General features: G+C 36.6%; 4 protein-coding genes and 1 long non-coding RNA gene across 10 annotated transcripts; 3 read left to right on the top strand and 2 right to left on the bottom strand.

The window, feature by feature from the left end:
• Positions 1-778: 778 nt before the first annotated feature.
• LOC123871700 lies at positions 779-11,590 on the top strand. Of its 3 annotated transcripts, XM_045915616.1 has the most exons (5): positions 779-797; positions 4,765-4,863; positions 5,356-5,504; positions 8,478-8,581; positions 8,845-11,590. In XM_045915616.1, exons 3-5 carry the CDS (start codon positions 5,360-5,362, stop codon positions 9,868-9,870), a joined length of 1,275 nt encoding a protein of 424 aa, XP_045771572.1. In that variant the 5' UTR covers positions 779-797; positions 4,765-4,863; positions 5,356-5,359; the 3' UTR covers positions 9,871-11,590. The 3 variants fall into 3 exon arrangements, with proteins under 3 accessions (XP_045771572.1, XP_045771573.1, XP_045771574.1); XM_045915617.1 differs by lacking the exons at positions 779-797; positions 4,765-4,863 and adding an exon at positions 4,911-4,990; XM_045915618.1 differs by lacking the exons at positions 779-797; positions 4,765-4,863 and adding an exon at positions 5,027-5,050.
• A 2,280-nt stretch (positions 11,591-13,870) lies between these two features.
• On the top strand, positions 13,871-16,707 carry LOC123871701 (protein ALP1-like). The gene is made up of 2 exons (XM_045915619.1): positions 13,871-14,303; positions 15,469-16,707. The coding sequence occupies exons 1-2, from the start codon at positions 13,951-13,953 to the stop codon at positions 16,343-16,345; spliced, it is 1,230 nt and encodes a 409-aa protein (XP_045771575.1). The 5' UTR covers positions 13,871-13,950; the 3' UTR covers positions 16,346-16,707.
• On the bottom strand, positions 14,662-25,025 carry LOC123871703. Its single transcript, XM_045915624.1, has 3 exons — positions 25,014-25,025; positions 16,705-17,152; positions 14,662-15,393 (listed from the first exon to the last, which is right to left on the bottom strand). Exons 2-3 carry the CDS (start codon positions 16,874-16,876, stop codon positions 14,717-14,719), a joined length of 849 nt encoding a protein of 282 aa, XP_045771580.1. The 5' UTR covers positions 16,877-17,152; positions 25,014-25,025; the 3' UTR covers positions 14,662-14,716.
• On the top strand, positions 18,959-24,043 carry LOC123871702. 4 transcript variants are annotated; one of them, XM_045915622.1, is made up of 8 exons: positions 18,963-19,367; positions 19,610-19,710; positions 20,250-20,404; positions 21,183-21,283; positions 21,789-22,065; positions 22,473-22,614; positions 23,155-23,204; positions 23,569-24,043. In XM_045915622.1, exons 3-8 carry the CDS (start codon positions 20,272-20,274, stop codon positions 23,688-23,690), a joined length of 825 nt encoding a protein of 274 aa, XP_045771578.1. In that variant the 5' UTR covers positions 18,963-19,367; positions 19,610-19,710; positions 20,250-20,271; the 3' UTR covers positions 23,691-24,043. The 4 variants fall into 4 exon arrangements, with proteins under 4 accessions (XP_045771579.1, XP_045771577.1, XP_045771576.1 ...); XM_045915623.1 differs by lacking the exon at positions 19,610-19,710 and having other exon boundaries at positions 18,959-19,367; positions 22,460-22,614; positions 23,569-23,705; XM_045915621.1 differs by lacking the exon at positions 19,610-19,710 and having other exon boundaries at positions 18,962-19,263.
• A 2,003-nt stretch (positions 25,026-27,028) lies between the features above and the next one.
• On the bottom strand, positions 27,029-27,538 carry LOC123871712. The gene is made up of 2 exons (XR_006797325.1): positions 27,409-27,538; positions 27,029-27,196 (listed from the first exon to the last, which is right to left on the bottom strand). It is a non-coding gene; the product is annotated as an uncharacterized LOC123871712 (long non-coding RNA).
• Positions 27,539-27,712: the final 174 nt, after the last annotated feature.

Below are 27,712 nucleotides of genomic sequence, written 5' to 3'. Positions count from 1 at the left end.
AATGCATTAACGTCTATTATAAATTTTAAAAGTGTAGAAGAAAAACAAAGACAAGGAATCAAGGAAGGTTGACGAGATCCAAATGGCGCGCCGAATGGGCAAACAGGTATCCACATGATCGTTGTTTGACTCAATGCCATCTATTTGCTCTTGATAGCAAGGGATGCACTTATATAACCAAGGTGGTTGAAGGTCGTTTATTTGACCAACCAAAAAATGACTTCAATCTACTCTACATGGTTGATTTTAACATCAACTCAACCAAGGTGACCTCAGCTGTTGGTGATTGCTTTCGATCGTGTAGACGGGCTTTAAGGACGTTCGTTGGTTGGTGGTGGGGGTTGGGTTTTGTCTTGGTTTTGTTAATTATTAATTTTTAACCCCCGACCCAAAAAGAGGGGTGTTATAAGTTTGACGTGTGTATCTGTGTATCTGTGTGTCTGTGTATCTGTGTATCTGTCTGTGGCATCGTAGCGCCTAAACGAATGAACCGATTTTAATTTACTTTTTTTTGTTTGAAAGGTGGCTTGATCGAGAGTGTTCTTAGCTATAATCCAAAAAAATTGGTTCAGCCGTTTAAAAGTTATCAGCTACTTTCTAGTTTTCTTGTAGAAAAGAAGGTTAGATAACCCTTAGGTTCATAATATTCAAGTGTCAATTGACAAATGTCAAGCTGTCAAGATGGACGTTGCCTAGATATATATAATTATTTATTTGAAAATGATTTGTCGTCGGGGGTGTTGAAAATTTTTAATTTACACTTGTATTTATTCATATTCACATGTGCGCGACGCGCGGCTTCGTTCCAGGCCCGTGACACCTTTAGTTCTTTCTTAGCCGCAAAGCGCTAGTATCGCAACAAGCTGCAGCCATATTCTTTTTTCTAGTCGATGGCCATATACATAGACTCTGTGGCATACTATTCTCTCGTTAGAGAGTAGTATGTACCTTGCTCTGTGGTATATATACTGGGAAGCCATATTGTTTATTGTTGTTGTCTCCAAAGGTTAATAAATTATGGGAATTGTGGTGATCCCAATTAATTCCTGTAAATATAGGACTCAGTGCTTTGCCGAAGGCTCAATTGTTGAACAGACACGTATGCCAGAAGCACTTCGATAGACATCAGTTCGACAGTATGGGGTGGTATGGGTACCCGACGTACGCATGGTTATCTCTACTTGTTTACTGAAAAGGAAAATACTTCACGGAATTCGTGAGCTCATTAGGTAAGTTGATTTCATGTTAAAGATGTATTAAGCACTAGGTATTCCCTAACATAGTTTTTACTTTGTGCTTTCATACCATATTTCATGTGAATAAACTGTGTAAAATTCTTTTTTCAGCTGAACATGATTTCAGTGATCACAATTTTATTATGCTTTACAACCAACTTCAGATCAACAGAGTTCAACATTCAGAAGATTCAACAGTATCCACTCAAAGTACAATAATAATAATTAGTACAAAAATAACTATGCATATTAATGCAAATAATATTTTGGCCCAGGTTCAGAATGGATGTAAGGCTAGGGCACGCGGTACAAAGGAACTACTCCTCATTGACACTGCTATTTGCCAACAGGTTCGGCGAAATAGAAAAAATCTAGTGGCTGCTTGGATTGACTACAAGAAGGCCTATGATTCAGTGCCTCACACGTGGCTCATGGAGATCATGAGGTTGTATAAGGTCGATGCAACTCTATGTTCTTTCCTCGACTCATGTATGAGTCAGTGGATGACAGTCCTTCGTCAACCAGGTGGTGATGAGTTTTTTGAATCAGCTGAACCGATAAGGATTAAGCGGGGAATTTTCCAGGGGGACAGTTTGAGCCCTTTATGGTTTTGCTTGGCACTGAATCCTCTCAGTACACTACTGAAGGACTCAGGGTTAGGCTATCGTCTTCGCAAGGGGGGTGAGGTCATATCTCACTTACTTTATATGGATGATCTCAAACTGTATGCATCTAAACGAACAGACCTTGTGAAATTGCTAAAGATTACTCAGAACTTTAGCAATAACATAGGGATGGAATTTGGTGTTGACAAGTGTGCGATTATCAATATAGAGCGAGGTAGGGTTGTGAACTCTGAGAATTTAGTTCTTTCAGAAACTTTGATTCTTAGATCTCTCTGTGAAGGTGAAACATATAAATATCTTGGAATGTCAGAAGCACTTGGTATAGAAGTGAGGACTATGAAACAGGCAGTGGAGGAGCGTTTCTTTGGCCGCCTAAAAAAAGTTCTCAATAGTCTTTTATCTGGTGGCAACAAAGTGCGTGCCTTTAATGGCTGGGTTATGCCTTTACTTATATACACTTTTGGCATTCTAAAATGGACTCAAACCGAACTGGATACCTTGGATCGAAGGATCCGAAAATTGTTGACTACATATCGTATGCATCATCCACGTTCATCTGTTATGAGATTGTATATCCCACGCAAGTGTGGAGGGCGTGGTTTTTTAAATGCCAAGAACCTTCATAATCGTGAGGTATGCAATCTCAGAGATTATTTTCTCAAAGTAAATGTGGGAATACATAGGGATGTAGTTGCAGTTGATAAAGGTCTTACTCCGCTTTCCTTAGGCAAAAATAACTGGCGTAAGCCCATAGTGCTTAGCACTTCGGATCGCATAGCTGTATGGAGGAGTAAGGAGTTGCATGGAAGATTCTACAAGGCCTTAACTAGGCCGGATGTAGATTCCATAGCCTCTGTATCCTGGCTACAGTTTGGGGACCTCTTTGGGGAAACCGAAGGTTTTGTCTGTGCAATTATGGACGAAGTTATTAAGACTAATAATTACCGGAAACATATAATGAAAGATGGAACACTTGACATTTGTCGTGCGTGCCATCTTCCTGGGGAATCCCTCAGACATATTGTTTCCGGTTGTTCTTATCTTGCTAACGGCGAATACTTGCACAGACATAATCAAGTAGCCAAGATAATCCATCAACAACTTGCTCTTCAGTATGGCCTTGTAGATACTGAGGTGCCGTACTATAGGTACGACCCAATGTCAGTTCTTGAAAATAGCAGTGCCCTGCTTTACTGGGATCGGTCGGTTATCACTGACAGGTATATTGTAGCCAATAGACCTGATATAGTGCTAGTTGACCGATCAGCGCGTCGAGCAATGATTGTTGATGTCACTATTCCACATGATGATAATCTAGTGAAAGCAGAAAAGGAAAAAGTATCGAAATACTTGGACCTGGCCCACGAGATTACCGCCATGTGGAGTGTTGACTCAGCGATTATTGTACCGATAGTTGTATCAGTCAACGGTCTTATTGCGAACAGTTTCGACCAACATCTTAAGAAACTGTCGCTTAACTGTTGGATCAAGGGTAAGATACAGAAGGCAGTGGTTCTTGAGACGGCACGCATTGTGAGGAGGTTCCTCACTCTGGAGCCCTGACCACTGGCGGCTTGGGTCCAACCCACCCTGTTGCCAGTGGGATCCATTTTATCATATTTTTATTCAATGTTTTTTTTTTCCGTTATTTTAGTTTTTTGTTGTTTATGTTATTTATTTCTCTTTTGTTTCTGTTATTTATTGATTTTGTTGTTGATGTTATTTTATTTTTTGTTCTTTCTGTGTTTCTGTTATTTTTTCTGTTGTTTTTGTTATTTTATTGTTTAAAAATAGGATAAAATGTGAAAAATAAATAAATGAGAGATCCAAAAAAAGTGGTGAGTTAGTACAAAATTATCTGTCCTGTGTCTAGTAACTATTTTATTTATTCTTTGCTAACATTGCCTTAATTATGGCTAAAGTCTTATATGCAATACAAATATTGATGTGATGGTCTCTACGGAACCACTACTTTAACACTACTGATGTCCATACAGTAGATTTTATCCATACTTCCATACTAATATTATAAATGCGAAAGTGTGTCTGTCTGTCTGTCTGCTACCTTTTCATAGCCCAACAGTTTAACCTATATTGACGAAATTTGGTACAGAGTTAGCCTATATTCTGGGGATCAACATAGGCTACGTTTTATCCCAGAAAATCAAAGAGTTCCCACGGGATTCCATAAAACCCATCATCCTCTTAGCCGATTTGTATGAGATTTGGTACTGAGGTAGCTTGCATCTAGTAATTGACATAGGCAACTTTTTATCCCTAAAAATCAAACACTTCCCACTGGATCTTTAAAAATCCTCCTAGTCCTCTAGTTTTAGTTTAGTTTATAGCTGTATTTTTTAATCAATCGGTTATATTATTATTAGACCAATTTTAATATGTAGGTACCAACTATCAGTCATCTCATTAAGAATCCATGTAGTTTTTCATACATAATTTCTTGTTTATATAATTTAATTTTTCATTAATAAAATAATATTATTCCTTTACAGCCAATTTGACAACCAAGTGCAGGTATTTTATTAAAAGAATAAAAGAAATGTTTATCAAAGAAAACAAGAAGCAAAGGCTATTTTCAGAAGGATCCTCAAAGATGACTTTTGGTAAATATATAAAGTGTATAGATTAAGAAGCAAGAAATATAAAACTGAATTTGATAAGTTGTTTTATTTTACACCTAAATATATGCAAAAAAAATAAAATTATAGAGGTACCCCGTTTCAACGTTGTCATGGGACATCACTATGCTATCGATATCGACATCGACACAAGGTCGGATTGTGTCCCAACACTTTTTGCGACACTAGCGCTATGCGGCTACAACGGAACTAACCATTAACTTTTGCACTGTCCTATCTGTCTTTAGACTGTATATAGTGATCTGTGCTTCGTTCGTACTTCAATTGCAAAAATTGCTTGCAGAGCTTGCAAAGGCTACAGTGGCATAGTTTAAGGAGTGGCCTTTAAAAGGAGAGTTTCAATAGGTATGTGATTGTGTTAGGTATTTTGTGTGATGTGTCTTGTGAGTAAGAATTTCCTTACCTACCTTCTCTCTATTAGTATGGTGTGATTTAAAATTTTTGTTAAAATAAACCTGGTGTTGGTTTTGTGGTAAAATTATCTAATTAACCTACTTTATCATAGTTTTAGTGGTTTTATTGATAAGAATATGTGAATAAGTTTTCCCGTTTTGTTTACTGGAATCAAAACATTATTAGTAGAGACCTGCATCAACTTGTTTCTGTAGACTTTATAGGTCCATGGTAGACTTGTGTCAACTTCTGAATTGTATTTACTCTTTTCATATTATGTTGTAATAACACAATTCAAAAGCAACTTTATTTGATATTTTGTTCCAAAGCGCCATACAAAAAAAAAACATTATTTTTGATTTGTATGTAAAATGGTTTAAGTTAAGTCCCAAGTGCATAAAAAATTGAAAATATTTTTGAATTTGACATGTGAAAATCTTGCAGAACAATGAGCTACCAGGGTTGGTTTACCATGAAAGACGTCCTTAAGGACCTGCGGAAGGCTACGGGGAGCCGTGTGCGCGCCTTAGATGAGGGATCCATTCTGGTGGGGGATCAGCCACCGCCCCAGCCGTTCAATGTGCCTGATGATGGTTAGTTTCAGATTTTCACTATCACAGGTGTCACCACTTTGTTTTGTCTGAGTCGAGTCTTCAATTAAGTACCTACAGTATGGGTTGACCAACAATGTATTGACATCCGTCAACTGTGATGTAACATTATGCAGTTCACTGCTTTTGCATACATATTCAAGTTTTCATTCACATCAAACTGATAATATGCTATTATGTTGTGCATAGTTGCTTCAATTACACACTGCACCACTATGCATCGCAGACACAGATTGGCCACGTAGCTATAGCATATTGTCAGCATAGATTGAACGAAAAATGCAGTCTGACTTCAAGTTTACACTGAGCCTCACAGTGACAGCTCACAATCATCGACTGACCATCCGTTTGGTGTGAACAAAGCCTAATGAACCCCTACGATATATTAAATATCACTCTTTGCATCTGATTTCTCATTGCTCACATCTTTCTGTTAATCACATAATAGTGCATATACTATATGCTGTGTTTAAACAACAAGTACTGAAAACATCGATTTATAAAATAGTTTGCAAGCTGTGACCAAAACAAACAAACATTTTTTGAGAGTTTAATTCACAATTCATTCCAATGTTCTAGCTTGAAAAGAAATATTTCATACACCCAAAACATGATTTTCATAATAATAATTATGTACAGAACCCTAAACGAGCGAGACCCGACTCACACTTGGGCGGTTGTTAGGGTTTCGTACCTCAAAAGGAAAAACGGAACCCTTGTAGGATCACTTTGTTGTCTCTCTGTCTGTCTATCAAGAAACCTATAAGGTACTTCCCGTTGACCTAGAATCATGAAATTTGGCAGGTAGGTAGGTCTTATAGCACAAGTACAGGAATAAATCTGAAAACCCTGAATTTGTTGTTACATCATTTAAAAAAAATTAAAATGTGTTTTAATTTTCAAAGTAAGATAACTATACCAAGTGGGGTATCATATGAAAGGGCTTTACCTGTACATTCTAAAACAGATTTTTATTATTTATTTTTATGTATAAAAGTTTTTGATTTATCATGCAAAATGTTGGAAAAAATACCCAAGTATGGAACCTTCAGTGTGCGAGTCTGACTCCCACTTGGCCGGTTTTTATTATTTACTAACTTAAAAATACTATCAGTGAATCAAATAAGTTATTTGTTCATTAGGTAATTATATTTTTAATAAATGTACACAATTAAAAGTGAATTCGTTAGGTTATGTTTCATTCAATTTATTTGTTATCATTTTTTTGTTAACTACATAAGCTAATTAATAATAACCTATTAACCTAACAATATGGCTATGGCGAATGTATTTACTAATGATACATACATGATAGGGCTATTGGCTGATTTGCTTAAGATTAGACTAGCTTTTCCTGCAACTTCTTTTCAACTTTCGATTTTCTATACCTACATTTCTAACGCAGCAGTTTGTGCTGTATGTTGATGTACTTAGTAAATCAGTCAGTCAGTTTCTTCTTTTATATGTATTGTATAATTTACTAGATAATGCTGTGTTTGTCTGTGTGGATTTAGGTTTTTAAAAATCCTGTGGGAACTTCTGATTTTTCAATCCAAATTTTTTATGGCGCAAAGTTTTAAAAACATATGATTCAGTTATAATACAGTTCAAATAACCATATGAGCGTAATATGAGGTAGTCCTTTCGCAATTACAGACAGACATTTCAATTTTATTTCATAAGAATATATGTGTTGTTTTGATAAATCAAAGTAATGAGAAAAAACTGCTTCATCTGCATACTTACTGCATTTCTCAATTTGGGTCATCTGATATTACAAGATCATTGTTCATTATAATAATAACAACTCCTTTATGTCAGCATAAAAATGATGTGATTGCATTTTTGGAAAGGTATCAAATCATCATTTTCATGTTAAATACCAGTTATACCTACCATATTTTTAATGTAGCGAAAGTAATGTTGTGAAAAAAATTAAAATCAATCTAGTGCAAATCGGACTCTTACAAGAAGGGTTCTGTACAATTCTCAAATAATCACACTTTCTAATTTTTCATGGCGACCATTTAGCTTTATTATTTGTTGTAAAAGCGGCAATAGAAATATACATTCTGTGAAAATTTCAACTCTCTACCAATTACGGTTCATGAGATACAGCCTGCTGACAGATGGATGGACAGCGGAGGCTTAGTAATAGGGTCCCGTTGTCACCCTTCGATACAAGGACCCTTCAAGTAGGACCCTAAAAAGTGGTTCCCTAGTGGTAAAGATGACATGGGTGAAAAAACTGCGCACCTACTTAGCGTACGTGAAATTTTCTTGCTTAGGTACAAACCTGACATTGGCTAATCTATGTAAAGCCAGAGGAAAAAAAAAGATGATATGAGTGGGTGTTCTCAAATACAAGACATCGGTCTTGTGTTCGGGAGGTTGGGGGTTCAATCTTGGGCACCTCTGATTTTTCGGAGTTATGTGCGTTTTAAGCAATTAAATATTACTTGGTTTAACGGTGAAGAAAAACGTGAGGAAACCTGCGTGCCTGAGAGTTCTCCATAATGTTCTCAAAGGTGTGCGAGGTCTGCCAATCCGCATTTTGCCAAGAGACCGATGCTCAGTACTCATTAGTGAGCCCGCAGCGATGGGTTGATCATTACGTTGAGTAGTTAAGAGCGGACATAGGAACGGACATACATACAGTTCAAACATTTGACGATGGCGTTAATTCTGATGTTTCTATCTTAAACTAAGAATATCTGCATCTTTTTCTTTTTAATATTGCTTGAAAAGGACAGAACATTAATTTTACATTTGAAGACTGTATTAGTACGCTCTACAAAAACAATAATATGCCCACGACTGGCACCTAAAGTCACTAGGTGTGATAGTTCTAAATTAAGTTAGGTGTGCCTGTCCCTTTCTTAGTACATTGGTAAGAAAGAGATGCGAATACTCTAAAATTTAATTGCGCTCAGAATGAGTACCAATGTTGCGCAGACGCAGAACTGCAGCTGGCTCGTCTTGGCGGGAGCAGACGGCCGAGCGATCGCGAGTTCATCGGCGAGCCCGACCTGCCGGGCATCAGGGAATTGCTGAAGATGGTAAGGATTCTTGATCTAAAAGAGCCTCGATAGCTCAACGGTTGAGGAGCGGACTGGATTGTCAAAGATCGGCGGTTCAAATCCCACCCGTTGCACTATTGTCGTACCCACTCTTGGCACAAGCTTTACGCTAAATTGGAGGGGAAAGGGGAGTATTAGTCATGATTAGCATGGCTAATATTCTTTTAATTTTTTTTTTATTTTAAAAATATTATATTTGAAACTGCATCATTTATTACATATATTATTTTGAATTGTTTTAGGTCAAAAATTTAACTGAAGAAGAACCAAAAACACCCCCCGAAGAAAAAAAGAGCCTTACTACAGATGTATTAACCATAAGCAAACTTAATCCTAATGTCAAAGAATTTATTCCTAAGTCAAGTGTTGTTAATGATAAGGCTAACCATGACAAGGCTAGCTCTGATAAGGCTAACCATGACAAGGCTAGCTCTGATAAGGCTAATCATGATAAGGCTGATGATATATTACGTCCTATTGACAAAAATGAACTGACGGAAATTAAAAAACAAAATTTGAAAGCTAAAATATGTGCCACATCGAAAGAAACCTGTGTAAAGGTTAAACGTGAAAGAAATTTGGCAATAGCGTCACTCGTCAAGCTCTATTGTGTGCCGCCAACGACAGACGAAGAAAAACCTAAGTTGCTGGTGCCGGCGTACTTTGAAAAATCGAATATACCAAGAAAAGAAACTATAGAAAAAGTTAGCATTGAAAAATCGATTGATGGGATCAATCCCACAAAAGATTCTCCAAATAAAGGTCCAGAAGAGGCACGTTTAACAGAAAAAATTGAAGCTGTTGAAGAAACACTCAATCCATCCATAGCAGAATCAGTTGATAAAGTACAAAAATGGTTACACAATTTCGAAAACGCTGGAACTATAACCAAAACCCCAAAAAACAATATCAAAGACCAAAATATCGTTATTACTAAAATAAATGGTCCAAAGGAACCGCCTAGTACAAAAAAAGCTCCATATATCGGCGCAGTGACATTTAAGAGAAAAGCGCCCAGCAAGCCGATATCACCAACGTCCACAGAATCTAACGAGTGCGTGAAAACTTCAAAACCTAGGGTGTACAAGCCAACCAAATACGCTGAAGAATTAATTAAAAAATATATGGAAAAGAAAAAACTGGAAGAAGCCAAGCAACAAGAAATGTCAGACCCGTGGAGATTGGAAGAAAAAATACGAGCGAAAGAAGAAAGAACTAGAAAAAAACAAGAACAGTTGGATGCTCAACTCGAGGTTTCAATGGAGTAATTTTTGGAGTGAAACTTCTTTATACTTGGGCCGTTATGAACGTGCGTACGTGAATCATAGGACTGCGAGAATGCCACAAAAATGTCGATATCGCTAAAGGGACGCCTTGCCGATGCAGGTAGCTGGTAGCTAAGTTTGTATTGTTTCCTCTTGCTCTAAATAACCTGATATCAACTATCGACAAATCCTTTTTTACTTGACTATGGCAAAGCCGAAAAGAAATTATAATTTTAGCTGTCTATGTATGTATGTAGTGTCTAAATTACTGTGCCGATTTTGGCCCAGTAATTGGAGCATCATGTTCCAGTCCCATAAGGGCTGTAAGTGCGAGCGAGAGGTCTGCTAATGATTTATGACCCAGTTCGTACATTTGTAATGGCCCAACTATAATACGGTTGTTATTCAAAAACTCCAAACGAAAAAGAGACTGTGTCTGTCTTTTTTTCGTTTCTATAGATTTATTTTGTGAGAGAATGAGATAGAAATAAGAAAACAGTGTTTCTTATTATTTCATATTTTACCATAAGCTTCTCCTGTTGCTGAAAGTGAAAAAGTATAAACTTGGTAGTCTATATAGTTGTTTAGCTGATACTCTACATTCATCTCATTCTCTCGAAGTATAGTTTTCTGAAGGTTTCACTTCCACCACTTGTGAAAAGAACACGTTTTTTTAATGATTTATACTTTAACTATCACAAAAACTTTAAGGATGACAATGACAGGGAAGATTTAGATGAATTCTAATCTAGATGAATTAAATTAGATTAATTTTATTAGTAATCGTAAGTGTAACTTTATCTCTTACTATGCCACAGTAGGCGTCTATATACTATGGACCAATAATAATAGTACGGCTCCAATGTCGTGGTTTGGCAATTGATTCGAGTTCTGGCTACGGTAGTTCGGCATTCATCAAATCAACTGCCCACATTATTCGGTGAATGTTTTGTTTGGCGAATTTTTAAATATTTATATATAATTTTACTGTGGGCACGATGGGCATGCCCACAACCCTAATAGACTTGTGACATCATACTTTCATGGTCTATCGTGTTCGGTGGTGTATTGAACTAAGCACTGGTCAAAATCTTGGTCAAAACAAAAATACCTACCTATTTTGTAAACATCTATGAATGCACTATATCAATCATGATCGAGTTCATACTCCGACTAGCACTTGACCGATTTGATTTTCGGGTGGCTGTGACCATCTTTTTAACCGACTTCAAAAAAGGAGGAGATTCTCAATTCGTCGGAATTCTTTTCTTTTTTTTTTGAGGGCCCGACCCGCGCCTGACGGACGTGACTGGACGTGACATTCTTTGACAGCGAATAATCCTCCAGAGTATATATGGAATACTGTGGTGTATTAGATAGTATAAACCGGAAAAGCCTGTCTCAAAAGCTCAAAGGTGCAGACTGAAATCCAAAAAGAGTGTTGAACCACACTTCGAACCCCACCCTTTGAACTATTGTCATACCTACTCCTTGTGCAAGGGAATGTAAGTCATCATTAACATGGCTAATGTTCTCAAGAAATCAGAGTTCCCGCGTTTTTTTAAAAACCAATATACACGCTTACACGTTCAGGTTAGTGCGAATGTGCGGGACGCCACGATTGACACCGGCCACACGTCGGGTTTTTACGAATCATTGCTGAACCCCGATAGAAGACAGGGAATAGATAGGAGTCGAATTATAACTAAGTGATTTGTGAAATGGTGATAATAAAATTACGTAATACCCGTCAGAGTTCATTGTGAGCTTCTTCTCAAATCAAGACGTGTTTGAAACCCTCCTAATTAATTGTAAGTCGTAGTTTTAAGTTTACGTTTACTTTGTGGATAAGAGGAATTTTATTTCCGTGATGAGTCACGCAACTTCTAAATAGATAAAAAAGACTAATATCAGAATATCACGTATTTTTATTTAAAAAAAATTAATATGATAAAATTCGAAAAAAATTATAAAAAATAAAAAAATTAGGTATAAAAATTAAAAAATAATAATTGTGCGGACAGTAAAGAGCGGATTACTGTATTGTTTTAGAAATACAGCAATTTCCGAGAATGTGGGAGAAAGAGCTTTTATTCGCGTCAATGAAGCCTGAAAACCTTCAAGAACTGCTCCTGTTTATTCTTAAATCAGAAACCTTTTGAAGTTGAGAAGAAACTATTAATATTGTTAAAACAATGTGTATGATATCAGCTATTCTATTAGTTAGTTAGTTTTAATTTTTATCCCCTTCAAGAAAGGCAAAGGTCGTGGACCATGCAGCCTGGTAAGTCGTAGATGAATTATTCTTATGTTGTTATGAAATATGAAGGCAAAGCCTGTTCAGTCGTTTCTTATAAAATATTTTTTTCTTTAATCTTCAAAGATTCGTCTGAATGTCTTTTATGTGTATATTTCTTTGTTTTTCCTTATCTCCGGTACGGGTCAAATCCAGTCTATTCTAATAGTCCATACAAAATGAGTCTCAGCCGCCATTTTAACTCTATGGGTCAACAAGTACTGTCATGTCTGAAATTCAAACATAATTCATTGAAGCACTTGTAAAAAGTTAATTTGAATAAAAATCTATTCTATTCTATTCGAAAGTCACCTGTCACCTGTAAGGACTAAAATGTCAAATATCATGTCAAAAGTATGACATGATATTTGACACAAAGTTAAAATGGCGTGTGAAAATTCGTTTTTTACGTATTTTAGGCACCATCAATGGCACTACTCGTATGTATGTTACCTACTACAGGTGTCCGATAAAACGTTACGATCCTCTTGAGAAGTCGTAGAGGTCACATGCTAATGACCCCTAAATACCTATGGGTGAAAATGGTCTGTTTTTCGGAAAAAGTTTTACCGGACGTCCTTAGTATAGATATTGTTTAAACAATTTTAAACAATAATTATGTCACCACTGCCAAAGGTTTCTGATTTAAAAAATTAAAAAACCGGTCAGGTGCAAGTCGGACTCGTATACAAGTGCAAAAAGCAACCGCCGAGTTTCTTGCTGGTTCTCGGTGGGAAAGGTATTCCGAACCAGTGGTAGATGCTTTTGACAACTCAATAGTACTTGTAAAAGTCTAATTGAATAAAAATATTTTGAATTTGAGTTTACGAAGGGTACAAAAAATAACACTTTAAAATAAGATAGACAGACAGACAGCGAAGTGATCCTATTAGGGTACCTTTTTTCCATTTGAGGTATGGAACCCTAAAAAATAAAGAAATAAATCATCAAATCGAAAATGTTCATGAGGACTTCTGAAGAATGCATGTTTTAAGTTTTCAATTGACTCGATTAATTCTAAAATTGGAATTTTATTATAATAGGTTACGATAATTCCCAGAAACGGCTTTCCGACTTCCTTGAGGCGGTGCGCAGGAGTCAAGAGCCTATTACGATTTCTGTTTTGCTTATAAGTACCTATAGATCATTGATTTTTAGAGTTCCGTACCGCAAAAGGAAAAACGGAACCCTTATATGATTACTTTGTTGTCTGTCCGTCCGTCGTGTCTGTCAAGAAACCTATAGGGTACTTCCCGTTGACGTAGAATCATGAAATTTGGTAGGTAGGTAGGTCTTATAGCACAAGTACAGGAATAAACCTAAAAACCGCGAACTGGTTACATCATTAAAAAAAATTAAAATGTGTTTCAATTTTCAAAATAAGATAACTATACCAAGTGGGGTATCATATTATGAAAGGGCTTTACCTGTACATCGTAAAACAGATTTTTATTTATTTTCATGTATAGTTTTTGATTTATCGTGCAAAATGTTGGAAAAAATACCCGAGTACGGAACCCTCAATGCGCGACTCTGACTCGCACTTGGCCTTTTTTAGTAACTAAGAATTTTTAGTCTTAAAATTGTTAGTTATTTAGAAAATAGTTAATTATAGTGGTAGACTTAATTGACTATTCAAACCTATTATGTCATAAGCATGTCATAGATTGTTTGAATAAAAGTTTCTGTTCTTTTCTTTTTTATTACTTAGGCCTCCTACGCACTGGCGACCATAGACGCGGCCAGGCCGCCGCGGCTATGGTCGCCGGTGCGTAGGCAAGCGCGACATGTGGACGGCCGAAAAATTTGCAGTCGACTTCCAAGGATGTGTCAAGATGGACGTGCAGAAGATAATCACGCTAACTGTGCTTGTGTATTTACTACGAAAACGAAAACGGAAGATTTCACGTAAAAGACAGTTTTGGGTGCATCCATTACTTTGCGAGAGAAAGACTAAAGGATTATATTATACTTATTTTTTGGATTTAAAAATGTATGAGAAGAGATTCTTTAATTACATGAGAATGTCAACGAATACTTTTAACCTGTTACTGGATACAATAAAACCAAAAATTACTGGAACTGGTAACAACTATCGGAAATGCATTCCAGCAGAAGAAAAATTAGTAATAACAATAAGGTAAGCTTTTTCTTTTTTAAATACAGAATGTTTAAAAAATACGTGATATATTTTAAAGGATGTTTCGGAATGGAGTATTGTGTACAGGAAAAATAAAAATAATGTGATAGGGCCTTTTTTTTTACTTAAACTGCTAAACGGATTTTTTGTAAATTTGAATTATACAAGACTTGATTCTGAATCACCCTAAACCACCACTGTTGCGTTTTTCACAACAACCTGTATAATTCATTGACCAAGGTTTTGCCACTTTAAAAAATTTATGAACTATTGTTCAGTAGTATTCTACTTTACGACTTTGAAAAGGAGAGGAAAAGGGCTTGCTTATAACATGTTTTTAAATATTAAAAAACTGAAGTAGATAATCAAATTATTTGTATTTTCATAACTTAAAAAATGGCAATTGTGAACAATTAATCATTCAAATTGGGAAATAGGTCTATCATTTCTGAATTTTGAGAAATATCAGAATAATGAGTATGAGTATCGCTGTAATTTGAATCATCTGATATCCTGTTGGTAGTAGAATAACCTGAATAACTCGGTCGATGCGGGTCATATTCTTGGTCGTTAAGAGTATTGAAATTACTTGAATAGTTTATGCGCGCTGTTGTAGGTGTACAGTTCGGTTGGTATTTTTCTATAATTTCCATGATTTCCATTTTCGCTTTGGTCTTCATTGCAGCAGGGATTGTTTGAAATCTTTCGAGGAGGGATAAAAGAAACAATCTGTCACAATTTGAATCATTCTGTGTAGTCGCTATGGTCTTATGCAGAACTGAAATTAGAGGGTCTGTATCGGATTCTTCGTTTGGTATTTTTTTCTTCCTTTTTGTTCTAAGCGACTTTGATGCAGACTGTTGAGTCTCAAGATCAGAAGATCTTGCACTTTCATTTTCTTGACTTGCCTCTTCGAGACTATTTTCTGTTGCGTTTGTGTCCAGCACTGATTTCAAAAACAGTAATTGGTTGAAATAGGTGTATTGTGATTTACGTTTTGCAGCAGAACCACTTTTGACATCTTTAAGACGGCGCAGCTCTCTTGTGAAACAGTCTCTAAGGTTTTTCCATCTTTTTTGGAGAGTAATGCCTGTAAATCAATAAATAAATGTAGTACATATTACAAAACTAATATTATGTTTATTAATGTGAATTTTATTTTCAGGTATTTGGCTACTGGGTGTTCTTTATCTCATATAAGTCATGAATACCGTATAGGGCTTCCTACAGTATCGGAAATAGTATTTGATGTTTGTGAAGCAATATGGGAGATATTAAAACCAATTGTGATGCCACAATTGACCAGAGATAAGTGGATTCAAACGGCTGAAGGTTTTCAAAAATACGCCCAATTTCCTAATTGCATCGGAGCCATCGACGGCAAGCACATTAGAGTTATCAAACCACAACATTCGGGATCTCTTTATTACAATTACAAGAATTATTTTTCAATCGTGTTACTTGCAATATGTGATGTAAATTATAAATTTCTTTACGTAGATATTGGAGCATACGGCAAATGCAGTGATTCGTCAATTTACAAAGACTCTGTATTTTATCATAGGCTCTTAAATAATGATCTCGATATTCCGAGCAATAACCCCATCAAAGAAAATGGCCAATCAATGCCGTTCGTTTTAGTGGGTGATGAGGCGTTTTCACTATCGGAACATATGATGCGACCGTATGCTGGGAGAAACTTGAATAATGTAAAGACTAATTTTAATTATCGACTATCCCGTGCCCGCCGCTATATTGAATGTACATTTGGAATATTAGCCAATAAATGGCAGATTCTTCACCGACCCCTAAACGTCAAGAAAGAATTTGCAGTTGTGATTATAAAAGCTCTATGTGTGCTTCATAATTTTGTGCGAGAAAGAGACGGATATGATTTCAAGGACACGTTAACTGTACCAGAGGCTTTATTAGAAATACCTGCATGTTTACCTAATAGAGCAAATAGAACATCAACCGAATATCGAGATATATTCGCAAACTACTTCAGTACCGATGGTCGCTTGCCCTGGCACAATTTGTAAATATATGGGTGCTCGCCGCGAGCCGCCATTGCGCGCCGTAAACAAAATGGCGTCGAACGCACATGCGGTATGAGTAATCTTTTTAAAAAGTTATTCCAATCATTACGAAAACCTGGGAAATTTTAGCAAATAATTGTCAAAACTCATGTGCAAAGCGAAAAATAGTAGAAATAAAATAGTTATACTTTTGACAATTACCTATTTGCTAAAATTTCTTAGATTTTGAATGAACGGAACAACTTTAAAAAAAAATCACTCATGTCACATATACGTGTCGAATGCTACTACAGCACCTGCTGCGTTTATTGTAGTTCATCGCATTATTAATTTACTTAGGCATAATAAAATAAAATACTAACCAAGTTCTGCCTTTTCTTTATCTTCCATGGATTCACCGCCAAATATATCGACCACTTCAAGCCACAACTGCCGCTTAACATCTTTATTGGAGTAATCATTTGATGCTAAATCCCATAAACCTCTTCTATTTTCAACTTCAATTATGAACCTTTCCGTGTCGAAATTGGCCATTGTAAAATAATCACTCTGTAGCTAGCTACACGTCTGGTCGCCGCGGCCGATGCGGTAGCACTGATGAATTTTAATACAGAAGTGATGTTCTCGACGGCCACGATTGGTCGCTGGTCGCGTGGCATCAAATTGGACGCCGCGGCCAACGGTGGCCGCTGGTCGCTGGCCGCTAAGTGCGTAGGGGCTATAGCGATTGCCATATAAAGTCCAGAATTCACTGGCCGCCGCGGCCAGGTCGCGGCGACCATGGTCGCCAGTGCGTAGGAGGCCTTATCGCTCCTACTATCCACATAATTTAAAAGGGCAAACAAAGATTTTTGTCAGTACACATTCGACTTTTTTCGAGTTTTGTTTTCTTTAACCCCCGATCCAAAAAGGGGGGTGTTATAAGTTTGACGTGTGTATCTGTCTGTGGCATCGTAGCTCCTAAACTAATGAACCGATTTTAATTTAGTTTTTTTGTTCGAAAGGTTGCTTGATCGAGAGTGTTCTTAGCTATAATCTAAGAAAATCGGTTCAGCCGTTTGAAAGTTTTCAGCTCTTTTCTAGTTACTGTAACCTTCACTTGTCGGGGGTGTTATAAATTTTAAATTTACACTTGTTTTATACAGCAAATACTGGACCCCTTATTATTTTTCTGGGCAATCCTCGAATACAGACAAAAGAAATCTTTGTTTACCATAGATAACATATTTTAAGTTGGTGTCAAAATGTGGGGTAGGTATCATAATATGAAAGGCCTTTACCTGTACATTCTAAAACAGATTTTTATTTATTTGTATGCAAAATAGTTTTTGATTTATAAAGCAACATGTCGGAAATAATTCCTGAGTACGGAACTCTCGGTGCGCGAGTCTGACTCGCACTTGGCCGGTTTTTTTGCTTTCGCGTCGCGTCGTGTCGTCGCTCCGTATGCACTTAAGATAACTCTGCGGTAACAAATCTGCGTGCTTGAGACATGTTGCATGTTTCTAATGGATTCTTGAAAATCTGTTATCTTTAAAAAGGTTTTTTGTTGTCTTCCGTCTGTTTATACTCCATCCATTTGTGAGGTCTGGTTTCTTGACTCACAAAAACTACTGGACGGATTTGGGTGTGGCATATAGGCTACTTTTATCACGTAAATTCTAGTACCTAATAATATAATTATGTACTATACTATAGTTCGCGACAGGTCGACATGGCGTTCAGGATGGCGACGCTCCGCACAGCACCACTATCCCGGTGCGGTCCCCCTGCCTCTTCTTTCTGGGCTGGTTTCCATACTTAAACGTTTCCGTCTGTGGCCATAATAGACCTGAGTAGTACCTACCTACGTACGGTAAGTACCTCGTAAGTACATAACTAATCAATAATCATAAAGTAGTAGGTACTTCATCATCATGATCACTACTGAGAATCTCTTCTCAGAATGAGAAGGGATTAGGCCATAGTCCGTCACGCTGGCCAAATACGGATTCACACCTTTGAGAACATTATGGTGAACACTCAGGCATGCCGGTTTCCTCACGATGTTTTCGTCCACCGTTAGAGCGTGATATGTAAAACGCACATAACTCCGAAAAGTTAGAGATGCGTGCCGGGATCGAACCCGTAGGTTATCACGGCTCTACAATACCTACCTAAATACCTATATTAATTTTGTAGACTATGTAACTACTTAGGCTGACATTAGTAAAGTTTTCTTCTTTTTGTTTTATAAAAAATATCGGGCATTTGAGCAGACGGGTCACCTGATGTTAAGACGTGTAGTACCGCCGCCCATGAACACTTGCAGCACTATAACAGCAGTGATAGATGCTTTTGACGATTCAAGAGAACTTGTAAAACTCTAATTGAATAAAAATAATTTGAATTTAAAAGGAGAGAGATTTATAACACCGCCGATGGGGGTTGATTCCAATATATAATAGAGATTTTATGATAATTATAGAGACAGGTAGTTAACATAAGGCTATTTTCGCATCGATACCGATATCGACACCTTCCGGTACCGATAGGTACCTATCCTATCGGTATTCGGTACCGGACACCTGCTTCTTTATATGTGAGCACCCTTATATGATAGAATTGTGGTCATATTGTGGTATTCTGCGCTTTTTGCATTTTAAGTGTTGTGCGCCTTCATGAATTTAGGAAGTAATAATTTGTTGTTATAGTCTAAGTGCGCTTTTTTCTTTGGGCAAGTGAGGCTCAAAAAGGCTAAAACCCTAGTTAAAAAAATATATTGTATATGAGTCGTTGGGCAAGTGGCAACACTGTTCACAAACGTCGGGTACGGGTTAGTTGTGACGTGTGTGACGTTATCACTCGTTATCACATAGGTACGCCACATAAAGTATAAAGTATGGTCTAAACTATAAAGTGATTCAAGCAAAGAGTTCAATGTAGGTAATAGGGAATATATGGGAAAAATGGATTCAAGTGATTGACATTTGACATACTCTTTGCCTAGCATTATGATTTGTGTTAAGTGTAACAAAATGGAAATGTAAATATCTATTTGTTTATTCTATAGATTAACAATATTACAGTACCTATGATGCATATAAAATTCCCTATTGTGTTGTTGGTTATCAAAAACGATCAAATATGATGGAAGAAATATGTTTTTCTTAAATGAAGTGTTCCAAGATGTTACTGAACTTTTTTCAGCTGATTGATCCACCCTTAACAATAACTTATAACTTAGAAGCTGCTTCAAACCCAAAAACACCTAATTGTTTATTTCAGATGAGTTAACATATAAGTGGGAGACCTACTCCTGTATCAGAAGACTCCACTTTTGATAACAATATCAGCGTGAATGTTCATACCAGGGGGTGTTAATAAGTGTATGTATTAATGTGTGAAAAAAAAACTGCTGAGTGTCTTACTGCCTCTGTAGAATTTGCTTACCAAACCTGTGCTAGAATAAATAAAAACTGCCAAGTGCGAGTCTGACTTGCATGCGATGGGTGCCGTACCATCCTACAAAATATTTAATATTTTTATGTGCAACACAGCAGGTTAATGACATTAGCGCCCATCTGTGTGATTTTGTAAATTAATTTTTTTGTGAACACATTTTGAGTTTGTTTCTGTGATGTAACCACAAATTCTCTGTTTTCAGATTTATTCCTTTACTTGTGCTATAAGACCCATCTACCTACCTAATTTCGTGATTCTAGGTCAACGGGAAGTACCCTATAGGTTTCCTTGACAGACACAACAAACGGACGGACAAACAGACAGACAACAAAGTGAACCTATAAGGGTTCAGTTTTTCCTTTTAAGGTTTTGAACCCTAAAGTTCATTTAATTTCATTTGAATAATACAATATTTAGTTAAATACACTAACCAAATAGTTAATAACTGTATTGGTCTCCTAAGGCTTCAACAGGCAACCGACAATATGGCCAACCAGTGGGACAGCGAATACGCCATCTGGTGTGATCTGTCTGTGGCGCAGGGGAGGGAGGTGCCTGCACAGATAGAACACACAGTGACCAAAGATGAAAGACCACCACGTTTGGTTCTTGTTGAAGGTAACATAGCTTTCTCTCTTATTTGGTGAGATTTCTAGCATTAGGAGATAACAGCAAGCATGCGATCTGGTGTGATCTATCCGTGGCCTGTGGGTGACAGATCCACATAGACCACATCATGGTGAAAAGTGGGAGACTATGGGGATTTGTTTTTACTGAGGGTAACATTGTCTCTTTCTGTGCATCTTATCATTACTGAGGGACTTTACTCCTACCATTAGTGAGATAATAGCTGTCTGAGTCCTAATAGGCCTTTCATTAATTACTCTGCTTCTCCTACGGATCTCATTTCTGATTTGATCACATAGGAAAACTCAGAGCATATAGCTTTCTCCATCACCCGCTCAGTATCTCTGAGCTTGGGTCGCAAAGTTGATGTGGCAATGGGCAGGGCACATAGTTCAAAAAACCGATAGACCCATCTTAGGCCACATTATCACTTTCTACCAGGTGTGATTGTGGTCAAGCACTTGCCTACGACTATTCCCGGAGTACTAGAATGGCGACTTCGCAACGGAAAAAGCAGTGTTGGAAGACTCCCCATGAAGTAGACAGACAACATCAAACAAGTCTCAGGAAGTCGCTGGATTCAAGCCACGTTTCGAAGTCCCTACAAGAGACCTATGTCCAGCAATGGATACCCATCAGTTGACGATGGTGATGATAAGGCCTTTCCTCCTGTAAAAAACAAACATCAAGACTGTGTTAAGTTAGTGTTAAGTTATTGCTGCGATAAAAATTGAAATATGTATTGGTTTCTATAAACTTGTTGTTTCAGAAACGGAAGAACATTTCTTGGGCAACTATGTGGATGGTGGGGACTACAGCTCTGGCCCGGACATACCACTCATTAAAAAGCTGCTGCAAGAGGCGAAGCTGGTATTACGCTTATGCATTTATACAATATACATTACATGAAGCTATATTATCTCTACATGATATAAAGGCACTTCCCGCCGTCTGTCCCTCTGTATGCTTAGATCTCGTAAACTACGCAACGAATTCTAATGCGGTTTTCATCAATAGTTACAATAATTCAAGAGGAAGGTTTATATGTTTAGTTTATTATTGTTTTGTGTTAATTTGTCGAAATATGATGTTAATTATTCAAGATGTCAGAAGAAATGTCCACTAGCTAATACCCACGACGTCGTCTGCTTGCATTTAGGTTTCTAAAAATCCTGTGGGATCTCTTTGAATTTCTGGGATTTTATCCCAGAAATTAGCCTGTGTCACTCTCCACACAAATCACATCTATACGTTGCTTCGCGTAGCCTGATTGAAGGACAAACCAACACATGCACAATACATGCTTTTTTCATGAGGATACTTTATTTAAATAGATTTTCATACATGGTTTTTATACTACAATTTATTATCACAGGCACAGGCGAGCCAACCAGAAGAGGAAGAGGAAACTGTTATAGAAAAATTTAAAAATCCTGCCAAGAATAAAAACCTGGCCATGGACTCAATATTACAGATGCACAACTGTTCTGAACCTTATCAAAATGGGCATAGTGCTGTACATCCCAGCACCAGTACATTAGAGAGAAATCTTCTGTTTAATGCACCTAGTAATATGTTTAAGAAAAAAACTAAAAAAGTAAACACTTCTGAAAGCCCCAAAAACAGTCAGTCAACGGAGATCAATCAACCAGGTGATTTTTGTCTTCAATTTTTTGTATCAAGTTTTAAAACGACAAACTGATCTAGTGTGATTTGGACTCTCACACGCAGGGCATGCTGAAAATCATATTTTTAACTGGCCGCTCTGAGAACCCGACATTGTATTGTATTGTAACGATTGCCCAAAAAAGAAGTGTCCGGAAACTGTGAATTTATGGTTACATTTCAGAAAAAAATTAGTGTTAAGTATATCTTGTACGATGGTACAGAACCTTTCGCATGCGAGTCCGACTAGCACTTGACTGTTTTAAATTAATTATAGGAACACGCTTGACCACAATCACATCTGATGGAAAGGGATGATATGATCTTAGATGGGACGCGTTTAGCTAGTTGTTGTAGAAAAGATGTTGGTTGTTTGAAAAGATTTTTGTTTCAGTGGAGCAACCGCGCATGTTCGTGCCGTCTCCCCGTGCCGCCGAGTACTACAGGAAGTACCAAGAGCAGATCCAGGCGCAGGAGCGCGCGCGGGAGGACATGTGGGATCGCGTGCAGAGGGAGATGAAGGAGCTCGACCTAAAGTACGTACGCCATACTCTTCTTTCTTCTTCTGTTTCTTTCTTCCTGGGTCCCTTGCCTGCACTTAGACGTAGCCGTCGCGTTGTACATGAGACATCTAGTGCAACTCCCCGGACCACTTCAGCTAGACTCCCTGGCGCAGAGGTAAACGCTGTGGTCTTATTAGTGGGAGGTCCCGGGTTCGGTTCCCGGCAGGGGTTTGGAATTTTATAATTTCTAAATTTCTGGTCTGGTCTGGTGGGATGCTTCGGCCGTGGCTAGTTACAACCCTACCGGCAAAGCCGTGCCGCCAAGCGATTCAGTGTTCCAGTAAAATACCGCGTAGAAACCAAAGGAGTATGGGTTTAATGAAAACCGCCAGACCCCTTCCAGGTTAACCCGATACCATCTTAGACTGCATCATCACTTACCACTAGGTGAGATTGCAGTCTGTTGGGCAATATTATCCTAATATTATCAGATGTTTCATTAGTCACAAAACTATATGTATATAGATAGATTAAAAATTCTATTATTGTAATTTTTATTTATTCGTTTTTCAGAAATACGAAATCAAAATGCGGCTCTAGCAGCGTCGACACACCTGCTCATGGTATGAACAACACATTGAAATATACATTGTATAGAGTGTTCTTTTTAACTGGGACAGTATCTTATCTTTTTTTGTTAAAACAAGTGTTATATAACATTTCCTAACTCGATCCCATCATGTGGTAATGTTATTTAATATTTCTTTATTCAACGATGTTGAAATATTTGCTAATAAATGTTATATAACATTAATGTGTAATAATGTTGTGTTTGTGTAATGTTTTATTTTTATGTTTCTTTTTATGACAGTATACATTGTACAATAAACATATTTCAAATTCAATTTTCAATTTCAAAATTTGATAACTCAACCCCATACTGTGGGACACTGGAAACACCATTAAAATGATTTTTTTTTTGTTCAGGTATTGATGCAGTGCGGTTGTCGATACCTCGACACACGTTTACGGACACTGAAGATTGTGTCGTGTGTAAAGTGTTGTGTGCACAGACCGAACAAACAAAAACCCACAACGAACCCAAATAACATCTGTTAATTACTATTATACTACAGCACAACTACTTTTATAAGTAACGTTGATGATGTACCTGCGCAGAAATCTTATTTTCGAATTGTGCGAAAATATCTCAGCCAATCATAGTGCGCGTCCGTCCGCTATTGGTTGCCATGTTTTGTACGCGCGAATTACGAGTGAGATAGCACGAGTCTCTGTTGTTCTCGTGTTTAAAATCTTAACGTCAAGCAATAAGGTCTGTAACATTCGGTTTTAGTTTACATTAGGTTGTGCTTGTCTGCGCAAACGAATTTTGCCTATACTTGTCACTCAGAGATAAAGCGAGACAGAATTATGTAATTTAACTGATGACTGAAAAAGACAGAAGTTTGTGATGAAAAGTGATGATGTGGTCTAAGATGGGACGCGTTTACCTAGAAGGTGCCTATTCACTCTTGTTTTAAAGATACCCGGATTGTAATTGGTAGGAAACACAGATCGCGGGAGAGTATTCCAAACCTTAGCCATGCGTATGAGGAATGAAGACGCAAAACGTTTTGTGCGTGTAGATGGAATGTCGACGACATAAGGATGGAAACTCGCCCGACGTTTTGCGGTTCGGTGGTAAAATGGTGAAGGGGGGACAAGATCGAAAAGTTCCTGTGCACACCCTCCGAAATATATCCTATAAAACACCGATAAGCCGGCGACCTTACGGCGGTGATAGTTATAGGCAGGATGGTCGCATGTTATATAACAAATGTGAAAATGTGTTTGTTTGTTGGTTTATTAGTTTGTCCTCTACATTGGAACAAAGCGACGGATGGACGTGATTTTTGCATGTGTATAGTCAAAGACCTGGAGATTCACATAAACTACGTTGAATCCCGAAAAATTGAAGTTCTTCATTCAATTCTTATTTTTTCATTCAAATACAAGTTATCCCTTGACTGCGATCTCATGACGGGTCATCATGCAGTCTAAGATGGTAAAGTATATAACAGACATAGCTAGAAACATTTTTTGTCTGACATATTTGTTTCTAGAACATGGCTGTCTGTCATTAAGTTCAGATTATGTAACACGTTATATAACTCGGTATTATTATTAGATAAGTAGTTAATAGTAAGTATTGTAATTTAAATTATTTTATAAATTAATAATTTTTATAAATCATTATTGATAATTTTATAAATTATAGGTAATAGTTTTTATAAGTTATAAATTATTATTTTTCTTTTCATTTAGTTTTAAGTTTTGTCTAAACCAAATTAATGAATTCCTACAAAAATTAAGAGCTTATGTTTTTAGTAATTTTAGGGCTGAGTTTTCAATCGCAAAATAATATTTATAACTAATGTCTTGACAGTTTTATTTATTAAAAATCCTTTAAAATTTTCCAATTTATTCATTAAATATTTATTTGGCGATTGAAAAAATGAGCATGCGCAAATTAAGAAAAAAAAACCAAAAAAAACTTTAATTATATAATTTAAAAAAAATATAATATATACTTGCTTACCAATGTTTTAAAATGGTTTTTTTACAGAAAAGAACCATAGGGACACTAAAGTGTCTTTTAGGTAGGTTGGATAGTTATTTTATAATTTTTTTTAGAAATGTTTTTAAAACAAAATTATGTGATATTGTACGGAATCTAAAAAATTTGTAACGTTTTAAGGCTTTAAATGATCTTGTTGATTGGAATACCTATTTATTAAAGAAATTGCGGGCTGTGCAAAGATTCTTATCTACGCTTAACAATCATGGTGGTGATAGTTAATTACGTAAACATAAAACTAAAGCTACGAAGGTTCCATTGCGCCCAAGTCTGAGAAGAGCCCACAACAAACCACAAAACTGTTTTCAAAAAATATGCGAAATTAATTCGAAAATGTTTTCAAAATACATAGGTACATTCGAAATTTAATTCGAAAACATAGTTTCGTTTGTGATTGGTTGTTATCTGAAAATGGTTAACGCCCACTAAGATTTTCGTCTCTATCATTTGTATGGGATTACGTAACAGAGAGAGCGCTATATCAACTTCTTTCCGTGGATAGAGCTTAGAAACAAATATCTATGGTTGTCGATTTCAATGTGCAGTTTTAAAGTAACACCTGCTCAAAGAATTGTACTTATGTAAATATTTGAGCTCGTCTAAATTCAAAACTTCACATTTGGAAAACCACAGGCATTATTATATGCTTAGGGCCGATTTTTCAATCGTCAAATAATTTTTTTACGAATTTTGACGTTTTGACAGATTTCCTTTACAAAACCTATTAAAACCATATTTGTTTATAGCTACAAGTCTACAAAATTTCATTGAGTTTGTTTAGTTAATATTCAAATGAGAACCAAACTACGTTTGTATGAATAGCACTGGGTGGATTACACTAGGGTTAGATACTTCTCTTAAGACAAATGACAAGACTTAATATGAAGCGGCACATTACTAAGTACAGTAGCCGGCAAGAAATATTGTACATCGACCTTTAGAAAGAGGTTTCGGCTTCGTAGAGCGTTGTCTCTGTCACTCATACCTATGTGACGTTTTGTCGGTCTCGACGACTGACGCTCTGGGAATCCGCTATCTCTTTCTAAACATCGTTTTACAATATTTCTTAGTGATAGTATTGAAACTCGTGTGATACTATTTAGCATATCAAGTGTAAAGCGAAGTGTCTTGCAATAAAACTCCAGAAGTCATTCAGCAAGAAATCGCGAAGTTCAATAGAAAAACTTGCAGAAATAAATTTGCTGCAAGTGCTTACAGTGACTTGTCAGAACTTAATTTTGCAAGTTTTATTGCGAGTGGACACTTGGCTTGGTTAGGGATAACACTGGCGGAAATTCGCGCCGGATTTCACTGCAAAGTGCCATATTGTGGCTAATTCTGTTGTACCGAATCTCTGAGTTAAAATGGCAGGTCTAAATCTATTGCTATCCTTTTCCACAGGGAGCATTATGAAAGTATAGCAATAGGGACAATTAAGACCTATTGCGATTATTTTAGTTTAGAGATTTTGTGTGATAGAATTAGTCACATGGACACTGAGGTTAAAATCTATAGTGCGCACTTTGACTTTGCTTAGACTTAAGTTTCAGTAAAAACGCGACAGATTTATGCCAGCGGTATAACGCTGTCTCGTTTTAACAGTGTCTTATCAGTAATATCGTTTTTGCTAGTGTTCTGGTTACACTCTGTAATTTTGCCGATGCCACTTATAAAAGTGGTACTACTGTACCAAAGTGGCCGACATAGCTTAAACGATTAGCAGTGATTTGGACAGATACATTACTGAATAGGAAAAAAAAATTACTATTGGTTGTATGTTTTAAATTTTATATTTGTTTTATTCCAATGTTTCTGTAGGGGACAAAACATGGTGCTTAAATGTATTTAAATAATTAGGAATGTTAGTTTAGTTTAGAAAGGATTATGGGCAGTGTCGGCAATTTGCGAGAACCTTCTAACAGATGTGAATATCAAATGAAAGTTTTTGTTTGTTCGAATTTAATTCAAATATGTTTTCTTATGTTTATTGTTTATGTTATGAGTATTTGTTGTTGTGCCAAATAAATTTATCTTTATCTTATCATAAAGAACTAATAAAAAGAAATCAAATTCGCGGACTATATAGTAAAAGTAATAAAAGTGATCTTGTCACTTAATATTTTTTTGAAAAGGCCTTAGGGGCCTTAATGGTTATGAAATTGGAATATTGCCTTCAAAAAGCAATGCACACCTTTTATTTGCTAACGCTATAAACTGTTGAAGGTTAGCCCAAAATACCCACGATCCTTTTCTTGAAGTCTAGACGTAGCTAAACATTATTATAAGTATAAATTATAAAAATAAAGATATATTTTTTATAAAAAATTTTGAGTTTAATTTCATGTTAAAATATTAGAAACCTACATTTTGTTTTTATATCCGTAACAACGAACGTTTTAACTGTTTAAGAAAGTGTAACACAAGTAAAAATTAGAAACCTTAGAAGAGAGCGAAATATCTTGCTGTTTCCAGAAGATAAATTGATGTTTTCAA

The sequence above is a fragment of the Maniola jurtina genome, chromosome 14 (genome assembly GCF_905333055.1).
Source record: "Maniola jurtina chromosome 14, ilManJurt1.1, whole genome shotgun sequence".
Taxonomy (NCBI): Eukaryota; Metazoa; Arthropoda; class Insecta; order Lepidoptera; family Nymphalidae; genus Maniola; species Maniola jurtina.
This window is presented reverse-complemented; position numbering and strand designations above follow the sequence as displayed.

Bases quoted from the DNA above. Each gene is read 5' to 3' on its own strand.
- LOC123871700 (XM_045915616.1), top strand. From the start codon at position 5,360: ATGAGCTACCAGGGTTGGTTTACCATGAAAGACGTCCTTAAGGACCTG. The intron at 5,505-8,477 runs GTTAGTTTCAGA...AATGTTGCGCAG, and splicing joins GTTCAATGTGCCTGATGATG to ACGCAGAACTGCAGCTGGCT. The intron at 8,582-8,844 runs GTAAGGATTCTT...GAATTGTTTTAG, and splicing joins TCAGGGAATTGCTGAAGATG to GTCAAAAATTTAACTGAAGA.
- LOC123871701 (XM_045915619.1), top strand. From the start codon at position 13,951: ATGTGGACGGCCGAAAAATTTGCAGTCGACTTCCAAGGATGTGTCAAG. The intron at 14,304-15,468 runs GTAAGCTTTTTC...TTTTATTTTCAG, and splicing joins AAATTAGTAATAACAATAAG to GTATTTGGCTACTGGGTGTT.
- LOC123871703 (XM_045915624.1), bottom strand. From the start codon at position 16,876: ATGGCCAATTTCGACACGGAAAGGTTCATAATTGAAGTTGAAAATAGA. The intron at 15,394-16,704 runs GTTAGTATTTTA...ATTGATTTACAG, and splicing joins TAAAGAAAAGGCAGAACTTG to GCATTACTCTCCAAAAAAGA.
- LOC123871702 (XM_045915620.1), top strand. From the start codon at position 19,336: ATGATTTGTGTTAAGTGTAACAAAATGGAAAT. The intron at 19,368-20,249 runs GTAAATATCTAT...TGGTCTCCTAAG, and splicing joins AAGTGTAACAAAATGGAAAT to GCTTCAACAGGCAACCGACA. The intron at 20,405-21,182 runs GTAACATAGCTT...TTGTTGTTTCAG, and splicing joins ACGTTTGGTTCTTGTTGAAG to AAACGGAAGAACATTTCTTG.